This window comes from Orcinus orca, chromosome 7 (assembly GCF_937001465.1).
Source record: "Orcinus orca chromosome 7, mOrcOrc1.1, whole genome shotgun sequence".
NCBI lineage: Eukaryota > Metazoa > Chordata > Mammalia > Artiodactyla > Delphinidae > Orcinus > Orcinus orca.
In genome coordinates, this window is record NC_064565.1 from 72770981 (window position 1) to 72789933 (window position 18953).

Here is an 18953-nt window from a genome sequence, read left to right on the forward strand (position 1 = left end):
CCATTGTAGTAGCAAGATTCTTAAGCTGGAAACCAAAACAGCTTAAGTAACAGGAGAGGAACAGTATGAATAGTTATAACATCCTAAATGTGACTCAAAGAACATGTACACTATATGTTTGTACCCACACACATGTAGCTGTGTTCATACAGTAAAAAATGTCCTTAAAGGTGAACTGGAATGATTGGTATAGAGTGAGTGGGTAAAGTTAGTGACTTCCTTTCACATTTTCACTCAAAGTTCATGTGAGAGTGTGTGCACATGTGTGCCTGCGTGAGTGAATTCAGGCGTTAGAGTCAAGAGAGTTGGGTAAAAATGAGAAAGGTGCTCATATATGTACTTTTACAAGTTTATGTTGTAAGGTCAAGAGAGTTGTATAGAAATGAGGATTACTCCCCAGTACTTTTAAGTGTTCTATATTTCCCCCCATTTCCTCCTCTGTGCCTACAGTTTCTCCTCCACTTCTTCCATTTTTTAAAATTTCTTCAGAATGGGTAGAAAAATAAGCTGAAATATTTATCTTTTATTTTCAGAGAGAGAAATCTTTACTTTGGTTCAGTTGTCCATGTCTGCAGTGGATTCAAAATAGATTTAAATGCAGTTAGGGACTTCCCTGGCAGTCCAGTGGTTAAGACTTCACCTTCCAATGCAGGGGGTGTGGGTTCAATCCCTGGTCCAGGAGCTAGGATCCCACATGCCTCAGGGCCAAAAAACTAAAAACAAAAAACAAAAACAATATTGTAACAAATTCAGTAAAGACTTTAAAAATGGTCCACATCGAAAAAATCTTTTTTAAAAAAGATTTAAATACAGTTAAACAATATTAGTTATTTACAAAGTATGGGAATTTTACTAAACGCTAAATATGAAAAGACATATCAAATGACAGTTTTCTGGGAAATGTTTAAAAAAATTTATATATATATATATACACACATATACATATATATGATACACACTTTTTCTTAATAGAAAATACTTGCAAAACAAGTAAGTAAACTACAGGAAGACAATCAAATACGTGGACGTTCTGATGTTGCACAGTTCCAAAATTGGTTGTTACAGGAGGGCACCCCATCTATTAAGGACCAGGAACGATTAATAAGGCACAGGTGAGATTGAAGTTAATGCATATTTTATATATATAATGTGGACCCAAATAAGTTGGAAAATACTACAAATAATTGAAGGTAGGAAATTTTTTAAAGTACTGGATGCTATTTAACTCCACTCTTTCAGTATGGAGAGGAAGGGAGATCAAGAAGTACAGGAATTGGAAACTTGGGTGCCAAGGCTAAAGATGAGTTTCTACTAGAGAAGATAGAGTTTCTGGGAGTTCAAGAGGTAATCCAAGCTGATAACTGAAGAATTAATCAAATCCAAAATCCTTCCTATAGTAGGAGATGGTGGGAAAGTATCTTTAGCACATGCCTCTAATAATAGTTTTTTATGGGTCTTCTTTAAGCTCTGACAGCATTAAGTTTGAGGAAATTAATGCAAAGTCAATAAAGGAGTTTGGTATAACTTTAATACTAATCTAAACATGCATTATCTCAAAAAAAAACCCTGCAAGCTCTTTAGATATTATCTACTTACATTCAATCATTACCTTTACATGGTCAAGACCATTTCTTACTATAGTTCTTTCCTCCTCCTCCATTAAGGTGAGAAATTAAGCTGCATTACCTGATTTTATGTTCCATGGTAGTTCCATAATACAGATTGACATACCAGAGACCCAGACTATAGATGGAAGATTTGTTCAAGGCCTTATAAATTACAAGGGGGCTCAACACACATCTTTCTAAGGAAATTCAAATCTGAATTTTTCCAGATTTGAAGTTAGTGTTTCAGTTATTTCAGTCTTCTTTGCAAACTCATATTCCTAAGTCTATTGTGAATATGTACTGTACAAAATGTTTTTAATCAGTCTGCTCCACATTTTATCATTGTCTTGGCCATAACAACAGATTCTTATATATAGTAGGGAGATCTGTATAATGAATAAAATATGGTGAGTTCATGGGTCAGGCTGGGTTAAAGTCCATGAACAGAGCTGATAGAAAAACAGTAAAATTCCTGTAGCTCAAGAAATAAAAAGCAAGAAAGGAGGTAGTTTGGGAATATCAAAGCAGATGATGCCATAATAAGGAAAACTCTCAATTCACCTTCACTTACATTTGCATTTTTACTTAGATATTTGGGTACGATAAGTAGGGAATTAGAACATCTTGAGCGCACAGCAGAAGAACAACGCCTAATACGGATGGATAGAGAAGAAAGACAACAGCGAGAACACACAAGAAGAAAACTTGATCTTCGTAGAAAAATTGAAGAGGTGAGAGACAACAAATTTAAAATATTGAGAGAAAAATTGTGTACAGTTATTTCATTTGTAAATAATTTGAGCTGTCCATCATACTTCTTGAAGTCATTTCAAGTCTAAGCATTTTACCCACATTGATCTTTGTTCACAGCTATGGTATGCATGTTGTTACATAAAATGAGGATGACACCACAAACTACATATATGAGCTAATATCTGCTCTTAAAGTGATGATGGTGAAAGTTACTAGATACTGTTTAACTCTCCTATAGCCCTCAGTGTGGAGAGGCAAAAATTTTAAATTTAGCTTTAGTTAAAAATAACCATCCCTGCATTCCTAATAGGAGTGCAGTGAAGGAAGCGCATTCTAAAGCCAATGTATGACTTCAGTTACGCTTGACCTGATTTCTGTTAGGCTCTTGACTTGTTCTAACTTGCTTGTTGGTTTATTGTGAATACATCCTGAATACAGTAACATCGTGCTCTTTAGGAATGGAAGTCAAAAGAGATGTTACTTCTAACAAGGATCGGAGAAGATGCTAAAAGAGAAGCTAGGATAGAGGAACAACGGCGTAAAAACAGAGAAGAGAGTGACAGAAAGGTAGGGTGAGCTTTAACCTCTAATTGGGGCTGTTTGAGGACAAACTTTTGATAGTTTTGATTTTTGAATGTAGTTCACTTTGTGAGACGATAGAATAGTTACCCCAAATGATTTGTATTACACAGAACTGAAAGTTATAAAAATTTTTGCTATATTTTGGTCATATTGCAACTATAATATAAAAAGTACTTCTCTGTTTTTTGATATAACTACTTTTGACTTTATCTCACACCATAAACTACACTTGTAATTCCTATAGAAAACAATGACATAACTGATTGTTTTTCTTAGAATCAGAATTTCTTGGAGAAAGTTCTCAATTTTTCCCCACCAGTTAATTTTTTTAGAGTAACTGTTTTGAACCTTAAATAATATGTAATATTTTATGATTCAGAGTATAAATCAGTATAAAGAGAAAGAAAATTCATTTGTAATCCCAGCACCACCCTATTTATTGGTATATATACACACACAACTACATACACATACATTGCATAATATGTCTATGAATATTTATATATTGCAATAAATACATGTTATTGTTCCTTATAGGCTGTTTTGTAGACTGCTTTTTCATTTAACAAAATAACATTGACAACTCTTCATGTCAATAAGTATTAACCTAAAATAATCTAATCTAAATGATTATTTTAGGTAGTATGTTGTTGAGAAACCAATATGTAAGTGTAAGATTTACATAATTTGGTCATACTGCTATCTACTGCTATATAATTTTTTAAATATTGGAAATTGAAATATGTTGGTAATCTTTTATTCTACCCTTCATACATGTACCTTTAAGTATTATCAGGGACTCATTACCCATATGGCAAGCTCAGCTTATTCTAATTTACTATAATTATTATTTTCTAGTATTTAATTTTTCACCACTTTTTTATTGGAGTATAGTTGATTTACAACATTGTTAGTTTTCAGGTGTACAGCAAAGTGATTCAGTTATACATGTACCTATATTCATTCTTTTTTAGATTCTTTTCTCATATAGGTTATCACAGAATATTGAGTAGAGTACCCTGTGCTATACAGTAAGTCCTTGTTGGTTATCTATCCTATATATAGTAGTGTGTGTGTATTCATCCCAAGCTTCTCATTTATCCCTTCCCCCACCACGTTTCCCCTTTGGTTACCCATAAGTTTGTTTTCGATATCTGTAGGTCTGTTTCTGTTTTGTAAATAAGTTCATTTGTTTCTTATTTTTTTAAATTAGATTCCACGTATGAGTTATATCTCATGATATTTGTCTTTCTCTTTCTGACTTAGTATGATAATCTCTAGGTCCATCCATGTTGCTGCAAATGGCATTATTTCATTTTTTATGGCAGAGTAATATTCTATTGTATATATGTACCACATCTTCTTTATCCATTCCTCTGTCGATGGATGTTTAGGTTGCTTCCCTGTTTTGTCTACTGTAAATAGTGCTGCAGTGCACACTGGGGTGCATGTATTCTTTTAGATTATAGTTTTCTCTGGATATGTGTCCAGGAGGGGGATTACTGGATCATATTGGATTGCTGGATCAAAAATAGAATCATAGTTCTGTTCTCCAGCATTTATTGTTTGTAGACTTTTTGTTGGCCATTCTGACCAGTGTGAGGTCATATCTCATTGTAGTTTTGATTTGCATTTCTCTGATAATTAGTGATGTTGAGCATCTTTTCATGTGCTTTTTGGCCATATATATGTCTTCTTTGGAGAAATGTCTATTTAGATCTTCTGCCTATTTTTTGATTGGGTTGTTTCTTTGTTTTGACATAGAACTGAATGAACTGTTTGTATATTTTGGAGGTTAATCCCTTGTCAGTCACTTCATCTGCAAATATTTTCTCCCATTATGAGGTTTGTCTATTCATTTTATTTATGGTTTCCTTTGCTGTGCAGAAGCGTTTAATTAGGTCCCATTTGTTTATTTTTGTTTTTATTTTCATTATTCTAGGAGGTGGATCAAAAAGATATTGCTGCAATTTATGTCAAAGAGTGTTCTGCCTATGATTTCCCCTAAGAGTTTTATAATGTACGAACTTACATTTAGGTCTTTGATACATTTTGAGTTTATTTTTGTGTACCATGTTAGAGAATGTTCTAATTTCACTCTTTTACATGTAGCAACAACGTGCCCTAGGTTTCCTCTTAATTTTTGCATGATTACATTTGCTTTTCAAGGAGTCTTGGCCAATTTTAGTGACATCTAGTGCAGTGGATCAAATTATGGCACTGGGAGTGTCCATTAAACATGACCACTGATGGTAGGTATGGTAACACCACAGGCTACCTGAGGCATCTTAATGGCAGAGCTATTTGAATTATTGATATTTCCAATGCAGCTATTCTAAATTGTCGTTTTTGAATCATGTTTTAATATGAGAGGTTTTCAATTCATTTGTATATTTTTCTTAATATATTTATTTTTTTGCTTTAAGATTTGATATCTATTTTTACTCCAATTTATGTGCTTAAGTTACAGGGTTGTCAAAAACTTTAAAGAGATCTGTCTTAGCTTCTTTGTCAAAAATCATTTGTATTAGTCTAAATTTACTCCTTTTCTGCTCTTTGCCCTATGTATTTCATGATTTATGCTATTGTAGTTTGTATTTTTAATTTCAAATTCCAATTGAGGTTAGGATATAGAAAAACAATTTTTAATATTCATTTCGTATCTTGTATTGATAAAAACACTTTTTAGTTCTAGTTGTTTTATTCTATGTACCAATCGATATTCTACATGATCATGTTGCTAGAAATAAAAGTAGTTTAACTTCTCACTGAACATGGATGCCTTCTTATTTTCTTTTCTTGCCTGACTGCACTGACTAGAACCTCCAGTATTATGTAGAATAGAAGCAATTATAATGGATATTATTATCAATTTTTTTTTGTCCTATCTTGCCTCTCTACAGACATAATAGCCTGCTTGACACTGTACCAGGCTTCACTGATATGCTTTTCATTTTGTAACTTTTAAATTGAAATATAGTCAGTGTACAATATTATGTTAGTTTCAGGTGTATTACATAATGATTTGACATTTGCATACATTATAAAATGATCACCACAATAAGTCTAGTAATCCTCTATCCTTATACAAAGTTATTATGATATTATTGACCATATTCCCTATGCTATATATTTTGTCCTTGTGATTCATTTATTATATAACTTGAGGTTTGCACCTCTTAATCCCCTACATCTATTTCACCCACTTTCCACCCCCTCCCTTCTGGAAACCACCTGTTTCTTCTCTGTATCTGAATCTGTTTTATTTTGTTGTTGTTGTTCGTTTTATTTTTTAGATGCTACACGTGATATGCAGTATTTGTCTTACTCTGACTTATTTCACTTAGCTGTAATATCCTCTACTTCATCCACATTGTCACAAATGGCAAGATTTCATTTTTAATGGCTGAGTAATATTCCATTGTGTGTGTGACCACATCTTCTTTATCCATTTGGCTATGGATGGACACTTAGGTTGCTTCCATATCTTGGCTACCGTTAATAATGCTGCAGTGAACACTGGGGTGCAGGTATCTTTTGTATTAGTGTTTGTATTTCCTTTGGTTAAATACCCAGAGGTGAAATTCCTGGGTCGTATGGTAGCTCTAATTTTAATTTTTTGAGGAGTTTCCATACTGTTTTCCGTAGTGGCTGCTACCATCTAATAATTTACAATCCTATCAACAGTGCCTTGAGGGTTGCCTTTTCTCCACATTCTCACCATTTGTTATTAGTTGTCTTTTTAATGATAGCCGTTCTGGCAGGGGTGAGGTGGTAACTCATTGTGATTTTGATTTGCATTTCCCTGAAGATTAGTCATGTTGAGCAAGTCCTCTGACCATTTTTAAGTTGGCTTGTTTTTTTTGTTTGTTTTTTTTGATGAGTCGTAAGATTCCATTGTGTATTTTGGATATTAACCCTTTATTGGGTGTATTGTTTGCAAATATCTTCTCCTATTCAGTAAGCTGCCTTTTGTTTTGCCAATAGTCTACATGTCCGAAAACGTTTTAGTTTGTTGGAATCCCATTTGTTTATTTTTGCTTTTGTTTTTCTTGCCTGAGGAGACAGATCAAAGTAATAATAATAATGCTAACATCGATGTCAAAGAGCATACTACCTGTTTTCCCCTAGGAGTTTATTGGTTTGGGGTCTTACATTTAAGTCTTTAATCCAATTTTGAATTTGTTTTTGTATATGGTATGAGAAAGTAAATCAATTTGATCCTTTCCCTGTAGCTGTCCAGTTTTCCCAGCACCATTAATTGAAGAAGCTGTCTTTTCCCTGTTTTATATTCATGCCTCCTTTATTGTAGATTAATTGACCATGTATGTGTGGGTTTATTTCTGGGCTCTCTTCTGTTCCAGTGATATATGTGTCTGCTTTGGTGCCAGCTCCATACTGCTTTGAACTGTAGCTCTGTAGTATACTTTGAAATCAGGGACCATGATTTTGGTCATCTTTCTCAAGATTGTTTTGGTTCTTCAGGGTCTTTTGTGTTTTCATACCAATTTTAGAATTATTTGTTCTAGTTCTAAAAAATGCCATTGGTTAGGGTTAGGGATTACATTGAATCTGTATATTGCCTTGGGTAATATGGTCATTTTAACAATATTAATTCTTCCAATTCATGAGCACAGTATATCTTCCCATTTGTCTTCAGTTTATTTCATTAATGTCTTATAGTTTTCAAGTATTAAGTCTCTTACCTCCTTTGTTAGAGTTATTGTTAGGTATTGTATTCTTTTTGATGCAACTGTAAATGTGATTCTTAATTTCTCTTTCTGATAGCTCATTGTTAGTGTGTAGAAACAGGACAGATTTCTGTATATTAATTTTGTATCCTGCAACTTTACTGAATTCATTTACTAGTTCTAATAACTTTGGGGGGCATCTCTAGGATTTTCTATATATAGTATCATGCCATCTGCAAACAGACAGTTTTACATCTTCCTTTCCAATTTGGATGCATTTTATTACTTTTCTTGTCTGATTGCCATGGCTAGGACTTCCAATACTATATTCAAGGAAAGTGGTGAGATGGGGCATCCTTGTCTTATTCCTGATCTTAGAGGAAATGCTTTCAGTTTTTCACCATTGAGTATGATGTTGACTGTAGGTTTGTCACAAAGGGTCTTTATTATGTTGAGGTCCGCTTCCTCTGTACCCGCTTTGTGGAGGGTTTTTGTTTTTATCATAACTGGATGTTGAATTTTGTCAAAACTTTATTCTGCATCTATGGAGAAAGTCATATGATTTTTCTTCAGACTGTTAATGTGGTGTATCACATAGATTGATTTGCAGATATTGAACCATTCTTATATCCCTGTGATAAATCCCACTTGATTGTGGTGTGTGATCCTTATAATGTATTGTCAATTTCCGACTTCTAATATTTTGTTGAGGATTTTTACATCTTAGGTTCACCAGTGATAATGCCTGTAATTTCCCTTTTTTGTTGTGTCTTTGTCTTGTTGCAGTATCAGGGTGATGCTGGTCTCCTAGAATGAGTTTAGAAGACCCTTCCTTTCTCTTTGATATTTTGGAATAGTTTGAGAAGAATAGGTGTTAACTCATCTTTAAATATTGGTAGAATTCACCAGTGAAGCCCTTAGGTCCTGCTGGTTAAACTTCATTACTGGTAATTGGTTTGTTCATATTTTCCTCCCAATTCAGTCTTGGGAGATTGTACATTTCTGGGAATGTATATTTCTTCTAGGCTGTATATTTTATTGGCATATAATTGTTCATAATAATCTCTTATCCTTTGTATTTCTGTGATGTTGGTTGTAACTTCTTTTTCATTTCTGATTTATTTATTTGGGCCCTCTCTTTCTTGATGAGTCTGGCTAAAGGTTTATCAATTCTGCTTATCTTTTCAAAGAACCAGCTCTTAGTTTCATTGATATTTTCCACCTTTTTATTTTTAGTCTTTATTCCATTTATTCTGCTCTGACCGTTATGACTTCTTTCCTTCTACTAACTCTGAGTTTTGTATGTTCTTCTCTTTCTAATTCTGTTAGGTGTGGGTTAGGTTCTTTATTTGAGAATTTTCTTGTTTCCTGAGGTAAGCTTGTATTGTTATAAACTTCCTTCTTAGAACTGCTTTTGCTGTGTCCCATAGATTTTGGATCATTGTGTTTCTATTTTCTTTTGTTTCCAGGTATGTTTAGTTTGATTTCTTCAGTGACCCATTGGTTGGTTAGTAGCATGTTGTCTAGCCTCTACATATTTGTGTTTTTTGCACGTTTTTTCTTGTGGTGATTTCATTGTGGTCAGAAAAGATGCTTGATATGATTTCAATCTTCTTAAACTTATTTAGATTTGTTTTGTGGCCTAACATGTGATTGATCTATGCTGGAGAATGTCCCACATGTACTTGAAAAGAATGTGTATTCTGCTGCTTTTTGATGGAATGTTATATGTATATATAAAATCCATTGGGTCTAATGTGTTATTTAATGCTAGTGTTTCCTTATTGATTTTCTGTCTGGATGATCTATCTATTTATGTAAGTGGAGTGTTATTGTCCCCTACTATTATTGTGTTACTGTCAATTTCTCCCTTTATGTTTGTTAGCATTTACTTTGTGTATTTAGGTGCTTCTATGTTGGATACATAGATACTTAAAATTGTTATATCTTCCTGGATCAATCCTTTTATCATTATGTAATATCCTTCCTTGTTTCTTGTCGCAGTCTTTGTTTTAAAGTCTATTTTGTCTGATAAAAGTACTGCTACCCCAGATTTTGTATGGAGTACTTTTTCATCCCCTTAACTTTCAGTTTGTGTGTCTTTAGATCTGAAGTGAGTCACTTGTAAGCAGCATATATATGGGTCTTGTTTTTGTATTCATTCAGCCACTCTCATTTGATTGGAACATTTAGTCCATTTACATTTAAAGCAGTTATTGATATGTATGTACTTAATGCCATTTTGTTCATTGATTTGTGGTTGTTTTGTAGTTCTTTTACATTCCTTTAATCTTTTGCTCTCTTCCATTGTGACTTGATGAGTATCTTTAACATTATGCTTGGATTTGTTTCTCTTTTTTGTGTGTTTTATTATATATTTTTGGTTTGTGGTTACTGGGAGGTTCTTGTGTAAAAACCCATATATATATATGATTATTTTAGTTGATTATCTCTTAGATTCAAATGCATTCTAGCAACCCTACATTTTTACTCTCCCCTCCACTTTTAATGTTTTGATATATTTTACATCTTTTTGTTTTATGTATCCCTTAACTACTTATAGTGGATATAGATGATTTTACTACTTTTGTCTTTTAACTTTCCTACTAACTTTATAAGTGGTTGATTCACTGCCTTTATTGTATGCTTGCCTTTACCAATGAGATTTTTCCTTTTGTGTTTTTCATATTTCTAGTTGTGCTATTTTCTGCTTAGAGAAGTTCCTTTCACATTTCTTGTAAAGCCAGTTTAGTAGTGCTGAACTCTTAGCTTTTGCTTATCTACAAAACTTAAGAGCTGTCCTTCAGATGTGAATGATAGCCTTTCCAGGTATTCTTGGTTATAGTTTTCCCTTTCACACTTTGAATATATTGTGCCACTCTTTTCTGGTCTGCAAAATTTCTGCTGAAAAGTTAGCTCAGAGTCTTATGTGAGTCACCTTGTACATAACTAGTTGCTTTTCTCCTGCTGCTTTTACGATTCTTTAATTTCTGCCATTTTAATTATAATGTGTCTTGGTGTGGATCTCTTTGGGTTGATCTTGATTGGGTTTCTTTGTGCTTCCTAGACCTGAATGTCTATTTTCTCTCCCAGGTTAGACAAGTTTTATTCTATTTCTTCAAATAAGTTATCAGTCCCTTTCCCTCTCTCTTCTCCTTCTGGGACCCCTGTAATGCAAATGATAGTGTGGTTGATGTCCAGAGATGTCTTAAACTCTCCTTTTTTTGTTGAACTCTTTTTTTTTCTTTTTTCTGTTCAGCTTGGGTGATTCCAACTACTCTGTCTTCCGGTTCACCAATCTGTTCTTCTGTATCAGCTAATCTGTTGATTCCTTCTAGTGTATTTTTTATTTTAGTTATTGTATTATTCAGTCTGTTTGATTCTTCTTTTTTTTTAACATCTTTATTGGGGTATAATTGCTTTACAATGGTGTGTTAGTTTCTGCTTTATAACAAAGTGAATCAGTTATACATATACATATGTTCCCATATGTCTTCCCTCTTGCGTCTCCCTCCCTCCCACCCTCCCTATCCCACCCCTCCAGGCGATCACAAAGCACCGAGCCGATATCCCTGTGCCATGCGGCTGCTTCCCACTAGCTATCTACCTTACTACGTTTGTTAGTGTGTATATGTCCATGACTCTCTCTCGCCCTGTCACAGCTCACCCTTCCCCCTCCCCATAACCTCAAGTCCGTTCTCTAGTAGGTCTGTGTCTTTATTCCTCCCTTACCCCTAGGTTCTTCATGACATTTTTGTTTTCTTAAATTCCATATATATGTGTTAGCATACGGTATTTGTCTTTTTCTTTCTGACTTACTTCATTCTGTATGACAGACTCTCGGTCTATCCACCTCATTACAAATAGCTCAATTTCGTTTCTTTTTGTGGCTGAGTAATATTCCATTGTATATATGTGCCACATCTTCTTTATCCATTCATCCGATGATGGGCACTTAGGTTGTTTCCATCTCCGGGCTATTGTAAATAGAGCTGCAATGAACATTTTGGTACATGACTCTTTTTGAATTTTGCTTTTCTCAGGGTATATGCCCAGTAGTGGGATTGCTGGGTCATATGGTAGTTCTATTTGTAGTTTTTTAAGGAACCTCCATACTGTTCTCCATAGTGGCTGAACCAATTCACATTCCCACCAGCGGTGCAAGAGGGTTCCCTTTTCTCCACACCCTCTCCAGCATTTACTATTTCTAGATTTTTTGATGATGGCCATTCTGACTGGTGTGAGATGATATCTCATTGTAGTTTTGATTTGCATTACTCTAATGATTAATGATGTTGAGCATTCTTTCATGTGTTTGTTGGCAGTCTGTATATCTTCTTTGGAGAAATATCTATTTAGGTCTTCTGCCCATTATTGGATTGGGTTGTCTGTTTTTTTGTTATTGAGCTGCATGAGCTGCTTGTAAATTTTGGAGATTAATCCTTTGTCGGTTGCTTCATTTGCAAATATTTTCTCCCATTCTGAGTGTTGTCTTTTGGTCTTGTTTATGGTTTCCTTTGCTGTGCAAAAGCTTTGAAGTTTCTTAGGTCCCATTTGTTTATTTTTGTTTTTATTTCCATTACTCTAGGAGGTGGGTCAGAAAGGATCTTGCTGTGATTTATGTCATGTTTTCCTCTAAGAGTTTGATAGTTTCTGGCCTTACATTTAGGTCTTTAATCCATTTTGAGCTTATTTTTGTGTATGGTGTTAGGGAGTGATCTAATCTCATACTTTTACATGTACCTGTCCAGTTTTCCCAGCACCACTTATTGAAGAGGCTGTCCTTTCTCCACTGTACATTCCTGCCACCTTTATCAAAGATAAGGTGTCCATATGTGCGTGGGTTTATCTCTGGGCTTTCTATCCTGTTCCATTGATCTGTATTTCTGTTTTTGTGCCAGTACCATACCGTCTTGATAACTGTAGCTTTGTAGTATAGTCTGAAGTCAGGGAGCCTGATTCCTCCAGCTCCTCTTTTCGTTCTCAAGATTGCTTTGGCTATTCGGGGTCTTTTGTGTTTCCATACAAATTGCTAATTTTTTTCTTCTAGTTCTGTGAAAAATGCCAGTTGGAGTTTGATAGGGATTGCATTGAATCTATAGATTGCATTGGGTAGTAGAGTCATTTTCACAATGTTGATTCTTCCAATCCAAGAACATGGTATATCTCTCCATCTATTTGTATCATCTTTAATTTCTTTCATCAGTGTCTTATAATTTTCTGCATACAGGTCTTTTGTCTCCTTAGGTAGGTTTATTCCTACATATTTTATTCTTTTTGTTGCAATGGTAAATGGGAGTATTTTCTTGATTTCACTTTCAGATTTTTCATCATTAGTATATAGGAATGCCAGAGATTTCTGTGCATTAATTTTGTATCCTGCCACTTTACCAAATTCATTGATTAGCTCTAGTAGTTTTCTGGTAGCATCTTTAGGATTCTCTATGTATAGTATCATGTCATCTGCAAACAGTGACAGATTAACTTCTTCTTTTCCGATTTGGATTCCTTTTATTTCCTTTTCTTCTGTGATTGCTGTGGCTAAAACTTCCAAAACTATGTTGAATAAGAGTGGTGAGAGTGGGCAACCTTGTCTTGTTCCTGATCTTAGTGGAAATGCTTTCAGTTTTTCACCATTGAGGATGATGTTTGCTGTGGGCTTGTCATATATGGCCTTTATTATGTTGAGGAAAGTTCCCTCTATGCCTACTTTCTGCAGGGTTTTTATCATAAATGGGTGTTGAATTTTTTCAAAAGCTTTCTCTGCATCTATTGAGATGATCATATGGTTTTTCTCCTTCAATTTGTTAATATGGTTTATCACATTGATAGATTTGCGTATATTGAAGAATCCTTGCATTCCTGGAATAAACCCCACTTGATCATGGTGTATGATCCTTTTAATGTGCTGTTGGATTCTGTTTGCTAGTATTTTGTTGAGGATTTTTGCATCTATGTTCATCAGTGATATTGGCCTGTAGTTTTCTTTCTTTGTGACATCCTTGTCTGGTTTTGGTATCAAGATGATGGTGGCCTCGTAGAAGGAATTTGGGAGTGTTCCTCCCTCTGCTACATTTTGGAAGAGTTTGAGAAGGATAGGTGTTAGCTCTTCTCTAAATGTTTGATAGAATTCGCCTGTGAAGCCATGTGGTCCTGGTCTTTTGTTTGTTGGAAGATTTTAAATCACAGATTCAATTTCAGTGCTTGTGATTGGTCTGTTCATATTTTCTATTTCTTCCTGATTCAGTCTTGACAGGTTGTGCATTTCTAAGAATTTGTCCATTTCATCCAGAATGTCCATTTTATTGGCATAGAGTTGCTTGTAGTAATCTCTCATGATCTTTTTTATTTCTGCAGTGTCAGTTGTTACCTCTCCTTTTTCATTTCTAATTCTATTGATTTTAGTCTTCTCCCTTTTCTTCTTGATGAGTCTCGCTAGTGGTTTATCTATTTTATTTATCTTCTCAAAGAACCAGCTTTTAGTTTTATTGATCTTTGCTATTGTTTCCTTCATTTCTTTTTCATTTATTTCTGATCTGATTTTTATGATTTCTTTCCTTCTGCTAGCTTTGAGTTTTTTTTTCTTCTTTCTCTAATTGCTTGAGGTGCAAGGTTAGGTTGTTTATTCGAGATGTTTCCTGCTTCTTAAGGTGGGCTTGTATTGCTATAAACTTCCCCCTTAGAACTGCTTTTGCTGCATCCCATAGGTTTTGGGTCGTTGTACCTCCATTGTCATTTGTTTCTAGGTATTTTTTTTATTTCCTCTTTGATTTCTTCAGTGATCACTTCATTATTAAGTAGTGTATTGTTTAGCCTCCATGTGTTTGTATTTTTTACAGATCTTTTCCTGTAATTGATATCTAGTCTCATGGCGTTGTGGTCAGAAAAGATACTTGATACAATTTCAGTTTTCTTAAATTTACCAAGGCTTGATTTGTGACCCAAGATATGATCTATCCTGGAGAATGTTCCATGAGCACTTGAGAAAAATGTGTATTCTGTTGTTTTTGGATGGAGTGTCCTATAAATATCAGTTAAGTCCATCTTGTTTAATGTATCATTTAAAGCTTGTGTTTCCTTATTTATTTTCATTTTGGATGATCTGTCCATGGGTGAAAGTGGGGTGTTAAAATCCCCTACTATGAATGTGTTACTGTCGATTTCCCCTTTTATGACTGTTAGTATTTGCGTTATGTATTGAGGTGCTCCTATGTTGGGTGCATAAATATTTACAATTGTTATATCTTCTTCTTGGATCGATCCCTTGATCATTATGTAGTGTCCTTCTTTGTCTCTTCTAATCGTCCTTATTTTAAAGTCTATTTTGTCTGATATGAGAATTGCTACTCCAGCTTTCTTTTGGTTTCCATTTGCATGGAATATCTTTTTCCATCCCCTTACTTTCAGTCTGTATGTGTCTCTAGGTCTGAAGTGGGTCTCTTGTAGACAGCATATATAAGGGTCTTGTTTTTGTATCCATTCAGCCAATCTGTGTCTTTTGGTGGGAGCATTTAGTCCATTTACATTTAAGGTAATTATCGATATGTATGTTCCTATTCCCATTTTCTAAATTGTTTTGGGTTCGTTATTGTAGATCTTTTCCTTCTCTTGTGTTTCTTGTCTAGAGAAGTTCCTTTAGCATTTGTTGTAAAGCTGGTTTGGTGGTGCTGAACTCTCTCAGCTTTTGCTTGTCTGTAAAGGTTTTAATTTCTCCATCAAATCTGAATGAGATCCTTGCTGGGTAGAGTAGTCTTGGTTGCAGGTTTTTCTCCTGCATCACTCTCAGTATGTCCTGCCACTCCCTTCTGGCTTGTAGGGTTTCTGATGAGAGATCAGCTGTTAACCTTATGGGGATTCCCTTGTGTGTTATTTCTTGTTTTTCCCTTGCTGCTTTTAATATGCTTTCTTTGTATTTAATTTTTGACAGTTTGATTAATATGTGTCCTGGCGTATTTCTCCTTGGATTTTTCCTGTATGGGACTTTCTGTGCTTCCTGGACTTGATTAACTATTTCCTTTCCCATATTAGGGAAGTTTTCAACTATAATCTCTTCAAATATTTTCTCAGTCCCGTTCCTTTTCTCCTTCTTCTGGAACCCCTATAATTCGAATGTTGGTGCGTTTAATGTTGTCCCAGAGGTCTCTGAGACTGTCCTCAGTTCTTCTCATTCTTTTTTCTTTATTCTGCTCTGCAGTAGTTATTTCCACTATTTTATCTTCCAGGTCACTTATCCGTTCTTATGCCTCAGTTATTCTGCTATTGATCCCATCTAGAGTACTTTTAATTTCATTTATTGTGTTGTTCATCGTTGCTTCTTTCATCTTTATTTCTTCTAGGTCCTTGTTAACTGTTTCTTGCATTTTGTCCATTCTATTTCCAAGATTTCGGATCATCCTTACTATCATTATTCTGAATTCTTTTTCAGGTAGACTGCCTATTTCCTCTTCATTTGTTAGGTCTGGTGGGTTTTTATCTTGCTCCTTTATCTGCTGTGTGTTTTTCTGTCTTCTCATTTTGCTTATCTTACTGTGTTTGGGGTCTCCTTTTTGCAGACTGCAGGTTCGTAGTTCCTGCTGTTTTTGATGTCTGTCTCCAGTGGCTAAGGTTGGTTCAGTGGGTTGTGTAGGCTTCCTGGTGGAGGGGACTAGTGCCTGTGTTGTGGTGGATGAGGCTGGATCTTGTCTCTCTAGTGGGCAGGTTCACGTCTGGTGATGTGTTTTGGGGTGTCTGTGGCCTTATTATGATTTTAGGCAGCCTCTCTGCTAATGGGTGGGGTTGTGTTCCTGTTTTGCTAGTTGTTTGGCATAGGTTGTCCAGCACTGTGGCTTGCTGGTCGTTGAGTGAAGCTGGGTGCTGGTGTTAAGATGGAGGTCTCTGGGAGATTTTCGCCATTTGATATTATGTGGAGCTGGGTGGTCTCTTGTGGACCAGTGTCCTGAAGTTGGCTCTCCTACCTCAGAGGCAGAGCCCTGACTCCTGGCTGGAGCACCAAGAGCCTTTCATCCACAGGGCTCAGAATAAAAGGGAGAAAAAGTAGAGAGAATTAGTAGAAGTATGAGGAAAGAAAGAAGGAAAGGAGGGAAGGAAGGAAGAAAGAAAGAAAGAAGCAAAGAAGGAAAGAAGGCAAGAAGGAAAGAAAGGAGGGGGAGGGAGGAAGGAAGGAAGGAGGGAAAGAAGGAAAAAAGACAGAAAGAAGATACAGTAAAAATAAAATAAAGTATAATAAAGTTATTGAATTAAAAAATTCTTATTTAGAAACAAAAAAGGGACGGATAGACCCTTAGGACAAATGTTGGAAGCAAAGCTATACAGACAAAATCTTACACAGAAGCATACACATACACCCTCACTAAAAGAGGTAAAGGGGGAAAAATCATAAATCTTGCTGTCAGAGACCACCTCCTCAATTTGGGATGATTCGTTGTCTAAAGGAGGGAAGGAAGGAAGGAAAGAAAGAAAGAAAGAACGAAGGTAAAGTATAATAACGTTATTAAAATTAAAATTGATTATTAAGAAAAAAATTTTAAGAAAAAACCATGGATGGATAGAACCCTAGGACAAATGGTGGAAGCAAGACTATACAGACAAGATCTCACACAGAAGCATACACATACACATTCACAAAAAGAGGAAAAGGGGAAAAAATCATAGATCTTGCTCTCGAAGCCCGCCTCCTCAATTTGGGATGACTCGTCTATTCATGTATTCCACAGAGGCAGGTACATCAAGTTGATTGTGGAGCTTTAATCCGCTGTTTCTGAGGCTGCTGGGAGAGATTTCCCTTTCTCTTCTTTGTGCTCACAGCTCACAGGGGCTCAGCTTTGGATTTGGCCCTGCCTCTGTGTGTAGGTCGCTGGAGGGCGTCTGTTTTTTGCTCAGACAGGACGGGGTTAAAGGAGCCGCTGATGTGGAGGCTCTGGCGCACTCAGGCCGGCGGGGAGGGAGGGGCATGGAGTGCGGGGCGGGCCTGCGGCGGCAAAGGCGGACGTGACTTTGCACCAGCCTGAGGCCCGCCGTGCGTTCTCCCGGGGTAGTTGTCCCTGGATCCCGGGAACCTGGCAGTGGCGGGCTGTACAGGCTCCACGGAAAAAGGGGTGTGGAGAGTGACCTGTGCTCGCACACAGGCCCCTTGGTGGCGGCAGCAGCAGCCTGAGCGTCTCCCGCCCGTCTCTGGGGTCCGCGCTTTTAGCCGCGGCTCGCGCCTGTCTTTGGGGTTCGCGCTTTTAGCCACGGCTCGCGCCCGTCTCTGGGGCTCCTTTAAGCAGCGCTCTTAAACCCATCTTCTTGCGCACCAGGAAACAAAGAGAGAAGAAAAAGTCTCTTGCCTCTTCGGCAGGTGCAGACTTTTCCCCGGACTCCCTCCCGGCTAGCCATGGTGCACTAACCCCTTCAGGCTATGTTCAAGCCGCCAAACCCCTGTCCTCTCCCTGCGCTCCGTGCGAAACCGAAACCCGAGCCTCAGAGCCTCAGCTCGCAGCCCCGCCCGCAGCCCCGCCCGCCCCGGAGGGTGAGCAGACAAGCCTCTAGGGCAGGTGAGTGCCGGTAGGCACCGATTCTCTGTGCGGGAATCTCCCCGCTTTGCCCTCCGCACCCGTTGCTGTGCACTCCTCCGCGGCTTCGAAACTCCCCCCTCCGCCTCCCACAGTCTCCGCCCGCGAAGGGGCTTCCTAGTGTGTGGAAACTTTTCCTCCTTCACAGCTCCCTCCCACTGGTGCAGGTGCCGTCCCTATACTTTTGTCTCTGTTTTTTCTTTTTTTTTCTTTTGCCCTACCCAGGTACGTGGGGAGTTTCTTGCCTTTTGAGAGGTCTGAGGTCTTCTGCCAGCCTTCAGTAGGTGTTCTGTAGGAGTTGTTCCACGTGTAGATGTATTTCTGGTGTATCTGTGGGGAGGAAGGTGATCTCCGCGTCTTACTCTTCCGCCATCTTCCCACTTCCACCTGATTCTTCTTTATGTTTTCTAACTCTTGTTGAACTTCTCACAGTTCATCTTCTTCTGTGTTCCTTGAGTGTGTTTATGACCATTACCTTGAACTCAATTTTATCAGATAGTTTATCTCCACTTTATTTAGTTCTTTTTCTGAAGTTTTGTTTTTGTTTGGAACATATTGCTCTCTCTCCTCATTTTGCCTAATTCCTTGTGTTTATTTCTGTGTATTAGGTAGATTAGTTACATTTCCCAATCTTGAAGAAGTGTCCTTATATAGGTACCATCCTATAACGCCCAGCAGCACACTCCCCTCTGGTCGTGAGAGCTCTATGCTCTAGGAGTGTCCCCTATGGGGGCTGCATGGGCTCTTCTCTTCTGCAGTTGCAGGGCTGA

The 18953-nt window shown here is 36.9% G+C and overlaps 1 protein-coding gene across 1 annotated transcript in view; it reads left to right on the forward strand.

The window, feature by feature from the left end:
• Positions 1–18953, forward strand: part of FSIP2 (fibrous sheath interacting protein 2) — a 137133-nt gene that overhangs the window by 5191 nt on the left and 112989 nt on the right. The window contains exons 5-7 of the mRNA XM_049712187.1: positions 973–1112; positions 2197–2338; positions 2817–2927. Coding sequence (XP_049568144.1) covers positions 973–1112; positions 2197–2338; positions 2817–2927 — 393 coding nt within the window. The remainder of the gene's footprint in view (positions 1–972; positions 1113–2196; positions 2339–2816; positions 2928–18953) is intronic.